This window comes from Oryzias latipes, chromosome 5 (assembly GCF_002234675.1).
Source record: "Oryzias latipes chromosome 5, ASM223467v1".
Lineage (NCBI taxonomy): Eukaryota > Metazoa > Chordata > Actinopteri > Beloniformes > Adrianichthyidae > Oryzias > Oryzias latipes.
In genome coordinates this window covers 4,268,854-4,286,067 of record NC_019863.2, presented here as the reverse complement: position 1 = coordinate 4,286,067, position 17,214 = coordinate 4,268,854, and the positions used below count along the sequence as shown (strand labels likewise).

Genomic DNA, 17,214 nt, shown 5'->3' with positions numbered 1-17,214 from the left:
ATGATAACATATATATATATACATATATATCAAACCCATTTCAGATATTAAATTGATTAGAAAGTGAAGAGATATTAAAAGATTATGCTATATTCTTGACTGTACTCATAATCATGAATGGACTTTTTTGCTGTATTTGCAGTACATACACATCACATTAGATTCGTTAAATGTAAAAGATTATCCATTAAAGTTAAGTAAAGTTTGACTTGTTAGGAAGTGGGAAGAAGTGAATTTATATAATCCTACTCCAAGTGAACATAAATGTAAGCACTTATGTAACCCTTGTGCTATCTTAGGCACTTTAACATTGGGAGTCGGGTCATCTAGACCCACTAGACAGTGCTCTGAACCTTTTTTCTTTAATGATTTGTGATCTTCACTGGTGTCCATGGATTACATGAAATCTTTCCACCTTTATCCACCTTTGTCATGGTGGGGAGAACACGTCAATGTAAGGGGGGGGTCATCTAAGATAGCACAAGGGTTTAAAAAACCCTTTTTGCCAAGCATAACAAATTAGTTGTTCAATCTTTACACGTGAGCATTATTTTTTGCAATATAATTCCAATTATACACTTTTTATTAGAAATGTATCATCATTTTCTTTTATTTTTACATTTGTACAATTCATAGAAACACTATGGTGTAGAGGTAGAGTGGTTGACCTCTAATCGGAAGTTTTCAGAACTGTGTGTGTGAATGAAACTATGAAGTAGTAAAGCGCTATACAAACACCGTTTACCATGTCAGTGAAGGATCAAAGATCACCCACTGTGATAGTAAAAACACAAAAGTTTATAAAGTATTTGCTACAACAAAAGAAAGTCACACAGTCAGTCAGCTGGTTAGTCTTAATTCTCTTCTTAAAGTTCACCATAAATTAGAATGTCGAAGCCCTAAAACTGTTTTATGTTAAACATTTTTTACCGTTAGCTTCAATAGTGTGTCGTTTTATTTACTACTACCAAGATCATGACAAAAACATCAACAGAAGTCTATAAGAAAAGGAACAAAATCAAAGGTACACAGGTTCAAAAAAACAAAAACCCTTTTTATTTCACAAGTCACAAGTTCAACACCCAAAGAAAAACCAACATCAAAAAGAAAGACTGATTAAAGTTTAAAAGGTGGAAGGGTGGCGTCGAATGTGCCTGAACATCTGAGATGATAAACGGTTCGCTCGCACAAGACGACAAAACGAAAAACGCAGACAAAAAAACATTCACAAAACCATTTGGATGCATGTATGAGTCCAAACCAGGATCAGCTTAGAGTGAAGGAAAAATCTGGTTGGAAATTTGACAAAGAAGAAAATTTGAAAACTGTTTTAAACTTGAAAGTAGACATTGTAAATATGAAGGAAATAAAAAAATAGAATTGAAACTGAAAAAAAAGACTATAAACCTATAACTATTATAAAATAACTATTATAAAAAAGGTTTATTTGTAACACCTTTTGTACTTCACTTTCAATCTTCAATTTACATTTTTAATTCAGTATTTTTATTTCTGCAGTTAATCCTAATTTATGAGGGGGCGGGGCTTTGGACCCACTGGCTTTATGATTGACATCAGATGAAAGAGGTTATGGTGACGTAATTTCCACAACATTGCTGCTGTTGGCACCACCTGTGTAATTTCTCCTTTTGTTGCACCAACCAAACTTTAGGAGAGCGTTATCACTACTGTACGGAGATATAAAACAGGCTGCAACAGCAAACTGGGTTTTGGAAATGATGTCACCATAACCTCGTTCATCCGATTTAAATTTGAAAAAAAAAGTTTTCAAATTTAAATGTACTAGTTCATTTCCAAATGTGTAATATTTTTTTTCCAAGTTTACCATGTGTACTTCTGAGTTTAATACCGTTTTCAAACTTTTTTTTTTCTTCAAAATTTACAATCCGGTTTTTCATTCACTTTATCCTGATTTGAGCCCATGTAGGGCAACATGGAGGGAAAGACTTAAAATAAGAAAAAAAGAAAACACAAGTACAGGAAAACATTTGAAAAGTCCAGTTAAATCTGGAAAGGTGTCCTTAAAAACCCTTAACCGCTCATCACCATCCGGACAAGTTCTGTGAGGAGAGAAACACTAAGGATTAACAAAGTACAAAGTCGTTATCCAGCATTCATGTTTTATAGGATTTACCATATTTTCACGACTGTAAGGCACAGTTCAAAGTCTTAAATTTTCTCCAAACTGTAGGGGGCGCCCTATGAGGCGGTGTGCCTAATGTGTAGCAGTGGGGCCTAGAAGAAGACGGTGTGAGAACGGGGGAGGGAAGTGTGGGCATGAACAACATTGTTTACAACATGGCTGAAGCACAGTTTAAACTGCCACCTATCCGCTACACGGAGGAACATGAGAGCAGCAGAGAATTCAAGATGAATGAATCCATGGATCACAAGTGGAGGAAGCTGGAAAACAAACTCAAACAAGTAGGGTTGTGCCGATGGACGATATCATCGTCCATCGTGATGGGTGACTGACATCCCGATGGAGAGACCACCATCGTGATGCCACGCCCCCGCCACGTTGCGCGTCGACACCATAAGCCGCGGTTACATGTACAAAATATCTTGATGGGATCAATGGTCGGATTAGAATCCAACCGTGTACATGGGCCCAGAAAAATGTTTTCAGAATATAAAAACGTTCACTAAGGTCACACTTTCCGTCGGAATAAATCATTCGCACATGCGCAGTAGGGTTTGAAAACCGGAAGGATATAAATTCCGCCGAGCGGCTTTTTTTTTTCAAACTTTATTGAATGTAACAATTCAATACAAAACAATGTTTAACAGCGCCGAGCGGCTATATACATTGACATGTCAGCTCGGTAATATACGAGATGATCTTTTAAACGTGCTTTTAATAATGTTACGGTTATTATGAAACACCTGTTCGCTCATCATTTGAATTTTAATCCGTGTGGTCAGTGCTTTTTCTGAACGAAGCCAGGATTAGCAGTATGCTAACACGGGCTAACAACATTAGCTTTGGATGGTGCTGCTTGCTGGCTGCACGTAAACATGTAAGAATAACATCAGCCTTTATTTAGTCGGGACACGACTGGAAACACTAATCCGCGTGATTGTAAGGACTTTTCCTTAGAAAACATTCAACATTTCTGCTTTGAAGCTCAAACCGCTGTGTGTGCTGACGATCCGAGCTGTGCTCAGACACACACTTTTAGACCCGGTTCTGAGTTCGGTTGCTTGTACCCCTAGAGCTGCGGGACGGATCGCAGTCTTAAATCTCCCACACATACCGCTCATGCACCCCCCCCCCCCCCCTTCCCATCAAACACAAAGCTGGAAGTCCGCACTCCGCCGGTCCACTTCACTAGTGAAGTGCGGGAGCGGACTACTTCTTTTCTATTTTGTTTGTTACTTTTTTTTGTTAAAGTCACTTCCCTCAGTTTTTACTGGATCATTGCGGATTAGTCATTAGTTGGAAAATAAAATGAAAAAAGCAAAAAAAAGAATAGCAGTTATATAAGAACGAAAAATGTAAAAATACCCCACCCCCCCCACCCCTGACGATGTCATCGTCCATCCCGATGGTTGACAGCAAACATCGTCAACGGCCAATTTAAGGGACATCGCCCAACCCTACAAACAAGTTAACATGACGCAGCTGAGTGACAGATTACCGACCAGCGATCAGCTTGGAGAAGCTTCTCTATAGTCACCATTCGACTGAGGGCAGTAACGCTTACAGAGGAAACTTTTGCTTTTGTTTTATGAAAAGCCGTCATCTTGCCGCACGGCAACGAGACGGACTGACAATGACTAAGGGGAAGCTGGCGTGTTTGATAGAAATGTAGCCCAGCTGTTCATTTCAGATACAAAAGATGAGGACTTTGATGGATTTTTGGATGCTGACTGATGACTGAAAAAATAAAAAAAATAAATCACAACCGGTGCCTTTTTAAACACACACTAGTGTTGTGGAATGAGTGTGTGTGCAGAAGCCCGTGTGTCTGCGCTTGTGCGTTTGCAGGAAGAAGGGGGGCAGAGCGCTCAGCGCCAGTGTGTGTGTGTTACTCAGTTACGGAGAACAGTAATAAAAAGGGTTTTCCTCCAAAAAAACAGACTGGTTCTTATATTAACCCGCTCTGGGGCCTCTGAGGGTCCGAACGGGGAAGTTAACCCCAAAGGAAGATCCGCCATCGGCCCTGGAGAGGATCTCCCCCGCGGTCAGAAACGTCGTGGCAGAAAAGGTTTAACACTGGCATGCATGTTTTACCGGTATGTTGTGTTAACGTACCCGTGCCATAAAACCCGGTGCGCCTCTTATATGGTATGTGTCAAATACTGAAAATCACCCATAACTGAAACTACGCCCCATAACCCAGTGCACCCTATGGTCGTGAAAATACGGTACTTTTCCAGCATTCACCTTCATAATGAATGCAGCCATTGGCATCCTCGTGTCCGGCTAAAAGAGTCTCCACCTCCTCTTCTGTCATCTTTTCACCTAAGACACAAAAAAAAACATTTGAAAATGAAAAATAGAAGAAGCTTGTTAAAAGCATGAACTTTATCTGAAAACTGGACTGAGAGTGACGTCACTCAAAGAAAGGCCCAGCAAAGTAAATTCAGTCGCAATTTTTTCACAATACGTAGACCCCCATGTTGGAACCAGATGACATCAGTATTCAGTCAGTTTAAGTCATCAGTTCTATGTCAACTCTCACCAATCAGGAGTGAGCTTGTTGGAAGGCCACACCCTTACCACAGAAAGCAGGCTACACCAAATCTGTCAAACTTTTTAAAGTTGGATGTGAGACTCCATACTTTTATTGAGGCATCTGATTGGTCAGTTTATAACTTGCAAAAAATAACTGAAAAGAAATAGGAATATCAAGAATATATTTTAATAAAAAGTTAGAGTAAGAATGTTTATTCTGACCAACAGAATGACTGAGTAACAGCTGCTTGTGTCTCTATAGACATCAATGGGATTTTGGCTTCTTGGAGCCACTTCCTGTTTGGAACGCCAGGGGGGGAGGAGTCACTGAGTCCAGTTCTCTCATATGCAATCAATGATTTAAAAAAGACAAAAAAGACGTGGAGTGACACGTCCTGTTCAGATTACCTAATGTGGTGAGGACGTGACGCAGCTCTGCTCCCATCACTGTGCTGTTTCCCTCCTTGTCGAAAACACGCAAACCCTCAACAATGTCCTCAAAAGAGCCTTGCTCCTTATTCTTTGTGATTGCATGAAGCATGGGGAGGAACTGCTCAAAGTCCAGAGTTTTGTAGTTCATCTCTGCAAAGTGTGAATGAGAACCAGAGGGAATTTATTGACATAGCTCTAAAATCTGCTTAAAAAACAAAGCCTTACTCCACCAAAGCAGTCATCTGCCCAGTAAAAAAGTATTATAGTTGATCAAATAAGTCACAGACTTGCCTTCTGACTTTGGGTTTCCAAGAACTTTAAGCACTTCTGCATTGACCGGGTTCTGACCCAGGGCTCGCATTACGTCACCACACTGGCTGTAGGTGATTTTCCCCTCGCCCGTCCGGTCAAACAAAGAGAAAACCTCCTTAAACTCTGACAAAAGATGACAGAAATATGCACAGACATGGATGGACAAATAAATGTAAAGAGAAACATTTTAAACACTTTAAAGATTAGTTTACGATCTTTAAGTTCAGAATTTGCTTAAAGTTGTGAATAAGTCCAACTGAGTAGTTTTCAAGCTGTCTGTAAATGTCAACATAAGTCAGAATATCTATGCATCAGGGTAAAGTGTTGACTCTTCACACTGTGAAGTCATGTTCATATCATAACTGAGAAAATGACACACTTTAGCTAGATGAGTTTGTTTAAGAAAAGAGAATCCTCATCAGAATAAATGAGAAAAGAATGTCCGTCTGTTTGGGTTTAATAATTCTCCTAACTTCTGTGAACCTGACCTTAAGACATGTTGAGCATCCTGGGTTTGTTTTTTAGTGGTAGTCCATATGCAACTAACTGATTTCATTTCCAGATTAAGCACTTTTTACATATTTTCATGGATTTTTTGTCTTATTTTTAGCAATAACGTTTTACCATGTGTTGTCTTTAAGAAATGAGTGCTGCACTGACCAGGAAGCAGTTTTTTCTTTTGTCATTGTACCTGTGACAATGACAAATAAATCTATCTAAAGAATTTACAGTTCACATCAAACACAAAAGTTCACTCACAGCAAAAATTCCAATTAAGATTGGGTGGAAAAAAACAGAGGATGTTCTTGTTTTTAAAGCTTTCAAAGACCCACTCTGATTAAAATGGCGTGTTTGGTGTTTTTAATCTGTTCTTGTGGATTTGTTTTCATGATGGAGGACGTATATAAAGAACATGAAGCTTAAAATTGCATTTTTGAGTATTTCTTTAATCAAATTGTTGTGAATCAAAAGCAGATAAAAAATTTCCGTTGGAAAAAGCTCACATTTATGATGTAGAAAATATGCTGGGAGGGCCACAGGCTTCCTGCTCCGCCCCTATTCTGACGCATCTGCTTATAGGCGACTAGATCCATGTACATCAGGCATGTCCAAAGTCCGGCCAAATGCAGCCCATGTTCAAATTTCCATCAGCCTGCAGGCTCCTGTCATAAAATCAATGATATGCAGCTTCCATGACTTTCTCAGAACTGTACCGTTTCTAGATTGTGATCGGCTAAATTACATCAACAAGCTGGCAACCAGCTGTTGATGTAGGGCCCACCCAGAGGAACAGGTTTGTTTCTGTAAATTAAACCACAGTAGTTTGTAGTTCGGAGTAAGATGATTTATTTTCCTGTTCACTTTTTTTTAATTTAACAGTTTACATCGAGCAGGTAATGGTGAAAAACACAAATTTAATGCAGATTTTTCCAGATTTTTGGATTCTTTTATTTTAGGCCTTCAAAATCAGAAGTTCACTTGAATTTGGGCAAAAATTTTCTTTAAAAATATTTCTGTTCTATGTGAAAAAATGAAAAGGATCCCATTGTAAAAACAATTATTCACAAGTTATTTGGATTTAATGTCATTTTACAGGTCGAACGGTTTCCCCTCACATGTTTTAACTTCACCAAATCCGGCCCCCTTTGCTAAAAGTTTGGACACCCCTGATGTACGCCTTTGTGTTCCTCATCTGAGCGTGAATCTGGATCTAAACTGGACGGCTGGATTGCTCTGATATTGATCACCATTTTGGTTGCACCCGTAATGTTAGGTTGGGGGTCTGAGGGCTGGAAGCCAGGTGTAAACGGAGAGCTCTCAGCAACAGGGAGGGGAAGTAGAGGCGTCCCGCCCACATCTCAGAGGTGAATTTCTAACAAACTCTGTCCTCGAAAACGCGTGAAAATAGACTAAAAGATGATCGGAGTGGGACTTTAAGGAGAACATCCTCTGTGTGGGTGTGGAGAGGCTGTCAAACCTCTCCACCTTCCTCATCAGGCTGCACTGCTAAAAGATGTGGTCTTCTGTCAAACCACACCTTTCCTGCGTCAGTCCTGCTTCTATCCAAACCCATCAACAGGTTATGGTCTCCACACAAACATGCAAATCTTCCTGTTTACCCACATGCTGGACCCAGGTGTTCCACTGTGTTAAACCGTGCTAAGCTTTCAAGAAGAGAATCGCCGTTTACCTCCCATTGACAGACTGCAGTGCTCATTCATTGTCGAACAGGAGCCCAAAGATATGTGCATAAAACGGATGATATATGAGCAAAACATAAAAAGGAAAATGAATGTCTGTGATCGATTTCACTCACCCATGATCTGGTCATCCGTGAAGTCAGACTGTTTGGGGCAGAGTTAAAAAAAATAAAGGGGGATCATCAGGGAGCATGTGAGAAACAACAAACATCACCGTTACAGATATAAAGCTAAGCAAATGCTAATGCTAGCCGGGTTTAAAACGTCGTTTTGATCTAAAACTGAATTAATTTTGTTATTCTGTAATCTAGAACAGCCTCAGCGGGATAATAATGACTCACCATCTCTATTGTTGGTGTTAATATGAGACAGAGTAGAGGACCGAAACTCTCCGCAGCCTGAACCGACAACCAGCTAGCTGATGCAGGGCCGCGCCTCTGATGACGTAGGCAAAGGCAGCCAATCAGATTCATCAAATTCCAGGCCGCATTCCTGGCGTATTTGGGGACCGTTGATTCAAAGGACACAACCTTTCTTCTGCTTATGTAACCCGTACAATGTCCCACAGCCTCACACTCCTATATGTGTACGCATCTTTACACAGTTTTAATGAAATCTGGAATCTGCTCGATTTAGTTTAAAGTAGGAAACTCTCTGCAGAAAAACTTTCTGATCTTTCCAGACTCGATTGCGGTTTGTAGATTTAATCTGCACAAAAACAAACGAGTCCAGACGTGTTAGTGTTCTGAGACACTTTCAAGATTGTGTGATAAGATTTTTTCACTTTTTTGATACAGACTTATCATGGACATTTTTGACCCAAACTGTACCACTCTGGGTAATAGATAACACTCCAATTAATTTTTTAAGCAAAAACAAAAAAATTAGAAAATAGAAATCAGTTTAAAATATTAACATTTTTACTTAAAGTAAGCATATACTAAACACAGACACTACATATTAAGAAACTGCTTAATTTTATGTATGGGGGATGTAAACGATAGATAAATTTTTAAAAAGTCGATCGAGGTTTAGGAGAACAGCAGATACAAACAAGTTTATGTTGGCAAAGAAATATAAAGTCAATCTGGAAGTAAATAATCGGTTTCTTAGTAATTTTCTTTTCCTGTTGTGTCTCTACGGGGCATTTGTCTTTTTTTGTAGATGTGATGCAAACAAAAAAAAAGACATCCAATCACAAGCTTGCTTCTACCAAGTCAGGTCAGTTACAATTGGCTGAATGGGAACCACAGTGACGGATGTCACTAAACATAAAGATAAACCTTTTTTTCACAGCACTTTAATCCTTGTGCTATCTTAAATGACCCCCCCACCCTTACATTGACGTGTTCTCCCTACCATGACAAAGGTGGATAAAGGTGGAAAGATTTCATGTAATCCATGGACACCAGTGAAGATCACAAATCATTGAAGAAAAAAGGTTCAGAGCACTGTCTAGTGGGTCTAGATGACCCAACTCCCAATGGTAAAGTGCCTAGGATAGCACAAGGGTTAAACAATAGCTGAATAAATCAATTTAAAACACTTTTCACTTACAGTTTTAAATGCCAAATGAATTTAAGTAACATAATTTGATTGTATCACCACAAAGTTAGTTGAATCTTTTATGTATCGATTCGTAGACCATGTATGGAGATGCATATCTAAACATGTGAGAGGAAAACGTACACGACCCAATTTTTAATGTACATCTTTGAAGTAAAACATTGGGCTTCGTATTTTCAAATAGTAAATGCAAAATCCTCTAAGTTGGTAAGGTATTTAAAGAGTTTATGAGATTAGGCTAGATCAGTGTTTTTCAACCTTTTTTGAGCCACGGCACACTTTAACCTTGACAAAAATCCCGCGGCACACCAGCATTCCAAAAAAAAAAGCAGAAACTCATAGTCTGTTTTGATCTACAGCCCCCCCCCCCCCCCCCCGGCAATCTGACGTGCATTTTTGTGATAATTGTGGCAGAAAAAGCAGGAAGTTGCAGATGTTTTTCTAAAAGATGTAATAAAAGTTAAGTTACATACAAACTGTATGTTCGTTGTGTTTTCAAGACGCTGTCCCTTTAAGCCAATGCATCATGGGAGATGTAGTGTGATAACTGCGAGAAAACGGCAGAAAGACTCGCGTCTCTGAGCTTCATGGTTTTGTTCACTTGTTCCACGGTCTGATACCGGATTCTGTGGAAAGTTACATCGCTAAAGACGAGCTTTAGCTGGTGTTTTTGTCGGAACTGACTGAGTTATGAGCTAAATTGGAACAAGGAAGTGGAGACTTTAACCACTTCTGATTGGTCAGACTGATGACATGTGATTAAGACTCCAAGAATGATTGGTGGAGTCGTGGAGACAGTAAAAGCTGCGGGACTTTTCCTTACACAGTTATAGCTGCAGCTATTTCGCGTTACCGTCATTCTTATCAAAATGTCTTTAATAGAATCAAATAAACACAACGAAAAAAGTATTTTATGATCGTTTATATTCCTAACTACTCAGTGTTTTATCAGGACCTGTTTGGATGAACAAAGAGCTGATTTCCTGGAGATGGGAAATGCTTTTAGATCAGTTAATGAGGGCAATTTTCCACGGCACACTGGTTGAAAAACACTGGGCTAGATGACAGAGTGCCGTGTTTTTTCCAGCCTCTTAAAAGACAAAGCTCCCTTTTGCTGCTTAAACTGCACTTGGATGAAAGACATTTCTTTAAATGCAGACAATAGATATTTATGGATGAAAATAACAAACATGGGGAGAAAAAATGTTAACAGGTGCCACTTTCAGAAAAAAAACATTTTATTGTTACAGGAAATATCATTAGGTTCTGATTCTGACAACGTGGACAAAATAAGTGATCCTTATATGTATATATAACCAGATATTTTAGGTTTGGTCCTTTTAGTTTTGATCTTTACCAGAGGTCTCACCACACTGAAATCTGACAAAGTCCAGCACTTTAGCCTGTTGACCCCTGAGGAACTCCGCCACAGTCCTGCTGGGGTCAGCCAGGAAGGTCTGAGGCAGAAGGCGTGTCTCACTTTCACCACAGGGCAGATCATCCATGTTTCCAAGAGACAAAGGAGCCTCTCCCACAATATGCTGCCCCAACTTCCGACCCAGCATGTCTTGTTCTCCTTCCTTCCCTCCCTGGAATATGACCAGAGCTCCATAGCGGCCCATAGCCACTTCCTGCTGACTGCCGACGTTGCCGTGCACGTACGAGCCAATGCGCCACTCAGCTGGGACCCCCACCATCACAGCACGCTTCACTGACATGTTCTCCCCAAGGCGACCTGAGGAGGAGGAGGACACTTCTTCAACTCCGTGGTCACATCAAACCTATGTTTCCAAAACCAGGTTTCTAAGGAAGCAGGTGTCTTTTTGAATGGTTTGACAAATTAGTGTCATAGTGCAACTGGTTGAGTCTTATCTTGATGCTCCCTCTTCATTGTTCTGTGAGACCATGCATATCAGACAGGTTTGGTGAGTGAAGAAAAAAAACAAACTCTTCAACCATAGCGCATTCATCTTTTTTTTTTAAAAGAGCCACTCAAATGAAAATTGGGTTTTTGGTGTTTTTAACGTGTTCTTGTGGCTTATTTCTCATGATGAAGGACATGTGTTAAGACCGTTAAGATGCGTTTCTGAGTATTTCTTTATTTAATTTGTGAATCAGAAACAGATGAAAAAAAGAAGTTTGAAAATGCGCCTAGTTGTTAAATACAAACTAAAATTGGTGGTCAACAAGCTCCCTGCTCTGATCATCCACTGTCAGACAAATAGATCCAAGAGCGTCTTTGTTTTCCTGGTCTGAGCTGGAATCTGGATCTAAACTGTACGGCTGGACAGCTACGATACTGCTCACCATTTTTGTTGCACCGCTAATGTTAGAGGGGCTGTGAGGGGCTGTAAGCTAGCAGGAGAGCACGTAAAAACAAATTGAATGATGGGTAAAGCTTACTCTACGCCTACAGTCCCGCCCACAAATCAGAGGTGAATTTCTAATGAAGTCCTGCTGCTCCTCTGCAAAAACTATGTTCTAGAAAACGACACCGGCTTTTTAGATTTTGGCTAAAAACGACATCATCATAATTAAAAGACCACTTTGAGAATAGATCGGAAGATGATTGGATTGAGTCTTTAAAATCCTTGGATTTTATATTAGGATCATTGGATTGTAAAATTTGTCACTCAGTATGAAGGTATGATGGTGAAGTGGCGAGCAGCGGTCACACCCACCCTGGGGAATCATTGGATGGTTCAAAGACAAGGTAGCAATGCAACCAGAGAACCTGTGCTGTGGAAAGTTCTATCAGGAAGTGCCTGCGCTGCTGAGTGGACGCCTCTGGTGAGTCTGCTGTTAGCATAAGGCTTAATTCAGAGGATAAAAACAAGCTGCCTTTATCAGATGAAGGTCTGCTTCAAAAATGACTAAAACAGTTCGACTAAATATGCTCCAAGATACGTCTGTGTAGATTTTCATTCATCCAGGTACTTTTTAGCGAGCATTAAGAAAGACAGAAAAAGACTTCAGTTTGACCTCATTCCACCTCTGCTCTGGGAGGCTTTCTTAATTCTGATATTAAAGACAAATTACTAATCAATTTTTCTCAGAGTGTTTAGTTCCGTTCTCTACCAGCTCGGTGCTTTATAATATGGTTTTACAAGTTTACAGGAAGCCTGGCTTCAGGAATATCTGCAGCAAGAATTTATATTTATGACAATTTTTTTAATAAAATGAGATGATAAATAACTTCTTAAGAACCTTCACATTTTAATTTTATGTTAAACCTTTAAAACTATATAAATGAGGGTGTGGTTGTTTTGATTGACAGTCAAATCTCTGATTTTACCGATGGCTTTATGGGGTACATTCAATTCAATTCAACTTTATTCGTACAGCCCAATATTACAACAATCGTCGTCTCAACGGACTTTATAATAAACATGAAATCAACTATTTTTTTGTTTTTGGAAAGGCGACTTTTCAACAAAGATATCATTGTAAAAAATTGCCAACGGCAAAAAAGTTCTACAAAAAAAAAAAAAAAAGTTAGTGAGTCACATGACAGCATGTTTTGTTTTGATAGGGGTAAATATCCAAGCTATGCCACCTCTTTTGTGATCTGCACAGTCATGAAGGTGCATTAGGAGTAAAAGCTTGACCCTTTTTCCCTTTTTAGCCGAGAGTGCTGCGACTGAACTGAAACGTGGGGGCTTAGGTCAGATTAAGAGGTTATTTTTTGTCTTTATCAGTCAGCAGAAGCAATAGCATAAATTTTTTCAAACTAAATTAGCATTATTAGACATCTGCAAAAGTAAAAAAGAATTTGCTCTCCTGCAAAATATTTAAACTATATGTAGAAAAGTTTGTCTGTTAAATAGTGAAGCAATACTGACCTATTGTGAGAGCCACACTGTCAGCGAGTGCAGCTCCTTCACCCATGCGGAGTCTGCTTAATTCATCACCTGCAAGGAGATTCTGCAAAGATAAACTTCTGGTCATAAAATATTTTAAAAAACAACAACAAAAATGGTCAAAATGAAGATCTTAGAGCATCGCTTTACATTAGAAAAGTGCAGACATAAAGTACAAAACAATAGAAAATATTGAGAGGGATGTTTAAGTGTATTAATTCTGGTTATGTTGTGGATTTATTAGACATGTCTGGGTAAGTTAATCTACAAAGAAAAATCATCTAGACACACAAGAAAATAGAAATTTTACTTTTTTAAAAAGTTCCTTGAGAACTACATGCATCATAAAAACGAATGTTGGGATGATTTCAGCAAACATGATAATGTTAGTCGAACAAAAGGCTGTGTCTGAATTCCCCCTCTACTCCATAATTACTCAAAAAAATTATATAGTGTGAGAGCCCTGGATTTTTAAAGCATTCAGACACCGCGCCCTCTACTTCTTTTTTTTTAAACAGCAAATATGACGCCACAGATTTCCCAAAATAAAAAGTAATGCACACTATTCACAAATCCTCTGTGTTCTGATGATGAAAACTTTGATTATATATAAAATTACCTTTATTTTGGGGATAAAAAATGTGTTCAGACGCAATGCACTGTGGTCTATATTCGCCAATCCTTTGAGCATTGATGCACACTGGCTTTTCATAGAGACTTCTGGGAAATTTCTGGGGCCATGGATTTTGGAATTGTAGGTTCAGGAGTGTCCAAACTTTTTGCAAAGAAGACCAGATTTGTTTAGAGCCAACCATTCAGCCTGCAGTCTTTCAACTATTTAAGTAAAATGAAATTGAAATGAAAATTTTTGTTGCAATGACATTCTGTTTTTTTCTCCCCATAGAACATTCAAATACATTTTTACCAAATTCCCTATCCATGTTTCGCACCGTTCCTTCCCAGTAAGCTTGCCGTACATAGTACGTCACGTCCTGTAGTGCCTCTTTATGGTGAACATGAAAACGTAATTTAGCCAACAACTATCAAGAAATATGCACACAGTTTTTAGAAAGTGAAATGATTTTATGACAGATGGCTGGAAATGTTATTATATATACTGTATATCCACTAAGGAGCAATCTTTACCTTCACGTATCCTGATTTAGACTGATTTCTACTCTGAAGATGGTGATCCAAAGTGGCAAAGGTCACATCTTTTACCAGCTGTTGGAACTTGTCATTTCTGGCAACAAAGTCTGTCTCACAGTTGACCTGCATCACAAACACAAGCGTTAGGGACAGGATGAGGACGGCCGATGATGCTGGAGGCGGACCCCTTCCACGTTACCTCCACCATGACTGCAGCTGCATCTCCTACAAACACACCAATCAGACCCTCTTTGGCTTTTCGGCCCTCCAGCTTGTTAGCTTTGCTCCAGCCCTCCTTCTGAGCCTGTTCGTGCAGCCAGCTTTCAGCCTGAAGGGGTCATAAGCCGCGTTAACACCACGGAGACTCCTTCAATGAGTCACTCTTCTCATGCCATACCTGAGCAGGATCATTATCAAACATCTCCAGAGCTTTCTTGCAGTTGATGAAAGTGTAGCCAGTGCTTTTCCGCAGTTTCATCAGCAAAGCTTTGTCCGCTGCAAAGAGCTGACCTCCAGTATGTACAGACTGCTGAAGGCTGCCATGGTTAACCTATAATAACGACAAATAAACCTAGGATTAGAAGAAACAACATCATGCTGGAGCTGTCAGTGTCACTCGTCACCACAAAATCATCAAACACGTGATTATAATATAAACAATGACATCCCGACATATCAAACTCTAAACTCACTTTAAAAGCGTTTGCTGAAGCTGCTCTGAACGCACATTTAAACATTTTCATAACTGGAAGAATAAACCGGTCTTATGAAAGTCATTCAAGTCCACGCTGTGGAGGAAAGGAAGCCATGCAGGGACAAAAAGGTTTCGTTTAAAGACACATGTTTTTCTTGGGCGCCGCCTAGCGGACAGGATGACAGTTGCATGTGGAAACAATTCAATTCAATTCAATTTTATTTGTATAGCCCAAAATCACAACAACAGTCGTCTCGATGGGCTTCGAAGTAAAACATGAAATCAAAAGGATCACGAATACAAAGAGTTCAATAGGAAAATACTAAAATGAACTAACAAACTGACTAAGCTATACTGGCATCCCTGCCCTTAGACCCCCCTTCGCGTTAAGGAAAAACTCCCAAAAAAAACGGATTCCGGTAAAAACGAAGAAACCTCAGGGGTGCCCACATGAAGGAGGGATCCTCCCCCAGGACGGACAGGCGATTTACCAGAAATCTTAGAGAAGAATTAACTTATCTAAATCTACAACTACATATATAAAGTCCAGCAGACGAGCTTCATCCAGCCGTGGTTGTGGGGACAGTCAAAGGAGCGAGTCGAGCCGGAGACAGGAACCACATCCAGGTGTAGGAGCAGGAGCAGAGACGAGGTACTCGGTCAGGTACAGAGCAGAGACGAGCCAGAGATGAGCCAGAGGCAGGATCCACAGCCAGGTGTAGGAGCGCGAGCAAAGGCGAGGTAAACGGTCAGGAACAGGAGCACGGATGAGCCAACTGGAGTCTGGAAGCACTCCCACTCCCCAGGAGGGGAGAGGAAAAGAGGGACAATACATGAATCGCACTGCACCAAACAGAGGCATGGAGAACTAAATGATAAATTATGATCAAGAATAGAGGAGAGGAAGGGTACACTCAAAAAACGTTCACTTTGAATGAACATAAAAAAATTATGGAAAGGATTTCCACATGATTAGATTGCGTTACTTGAACAAAAATGAATCATGTTGGTCCTACTTAATTTATTTAGGTTGGCTCAACTTAATGTATTTAGTTTCAAACTAATAAATTTAAGTTGATTTAATTTAAATAGAGCAGTTGCACCCAACTTTAAATTGATATTGTTGCTCACTCTAAAAAGAAAAAAGTTGAACCAATTTAATTGAATCACTTCAATTGGTCACACCTAAGTAAATTAAGTTTATTTAACTTGAATTTCTATTTATTTCTATAATTTTATTTATTCATCTGTAATTGATATGTTGTTCCAAAGTTACAACCGATGGGTCTTTTAATTTTCACATCAAAGACATGAATTACCCAGCAAAGTCCCACATCACAAGACAGGAGCTCGATAACCGCGAACTCTGTGTTAAGTATTGGAACATTAACAGTTTGCCACACAAGGGGGTTGGTCTTCATCCTCTACCAAACTTTAACTCATGGTGCAAAAAAAAATAAACATAACAGTTTAAATCACTAGTTAAAACAGAGTAAAACAGCTAGACAATAAAACTTATGGACAAAAACTCACACTTAGACCCCAATCTGCCCAGATAGACAAAGAAAATGGAATCCCACAATTCCTTGCGATTACTAATGCATCCAATTTAATGGTATCATGTTGGATCAACATGATTGAAATTAGTAACTTTTAAATGGATTATTTTTATGTACAATCGACATGATTCATTCACGTAAGATTTACAAACATAAAATTTTCTGGTTGAAATGACAAGTTACTTTTTCGTTAACTTAATTGGCTGGTAATTTCCTTTTTTTGAGTGTAGAAGTAAAAACAGGAAAGAGGACAGAACCCCAGTGTACCATAGTTACCCCAGCTTCAACTTCTAGCAGCCTTTTAAAAGAAATAGTTATTATTAAGTTTAATTTAAACAAATTAACATTAAGTTAAATAATCTCTGAATACTAACTAGTCTGACAATAAGCCTGTCCAAAGAGGAATGTTTTCAGTCTAGCTTTGAATGTAGAAACTGAATTGGCCTCTCTTACATGAGCTGGGAGTTTATTCCATAAGACAGGGGCTTGGTGGCTAAACGCTCTACCTCCAACCGTACTTTTACTAATTCTAGGAACCACAAGCAGTCCTGCATTTTGCGAGCGAAGTTTTCTTATTGGATGGTAAGGGACTATGAGGTCCTTAATATAGGACGGGGCCATTCCATGTAAGGCCTTATAGGTTAACAGGAGGATCTTGAACTTGATTCTAGAATCAACTGGGAGCCAATGGAGCGAAACTAACACAGGAGTGATGTGATCTCTTCTGCTAGTTCCTGCT

The 17,214-nt window shown here is 39.4% G+C and overlaps 2 protein-coding genes across 2 annotated transcripts; both read right to left on the bottom strand.

The window, feature by feature from the left end:
* Nucleotides 1–1,033: 1,033 nt before the first annotated feature.
* On the bottom strand, nt 1,034–8,105 carry LOC101160287 (myosin light polypeptide 6). Its single transcript, XM_004084908.4, has 6 exons — nt 7,989–8,105; nt 7,764–7,791; nt 5,426–5,569; nt 5,111–5,284; nt 4,412–4,489; nt 1,034–2,081 (listed from the first exon to the last, which is right to left on the bottom strand). The coding sequence occupies exons 1-6, from the start codon at nt 7,989–7,991 to the stop codon at nt 2,053–2,055; spliced, it is 456 nt and encodes a 151-aa protein (XP_004084956.1). The 5' UTR covers nt 7,992–8,105; the 3' UTR covers nt 1,034–2,052.
* Nucleotides 8,106–10,429: 2,324 nt separating this feature from the next.
* On the bottom strand, nt 10,430–15,145 carry tsfm (Ts translation elongation factor, mitochondrial). Its single transcript, XM_004084907.4, has 6 exons — nt 14,915–15,145; nt 14,620–14,772; nt 14,422–14,550; nt 14,220–14,345; nt 13,056–13,137; nt 10,430–10,948 (listed from the first exon to the last, which is right to left on the bottom strand). Exons 1-6 carry the CDS (start codon nt 14,963–14,965, stop codon nt 10,554–10,556), a joined length of 936 nt encoding a protein of 311 aa, XP_004084955.1. The 5' UTR covers nt 14,966–15,145; the 3' UTR covers nt 10,430–10,553.
* Between the last annotated feature and the right edge of the window lie 2,069 nt (nt 15,146–17,214).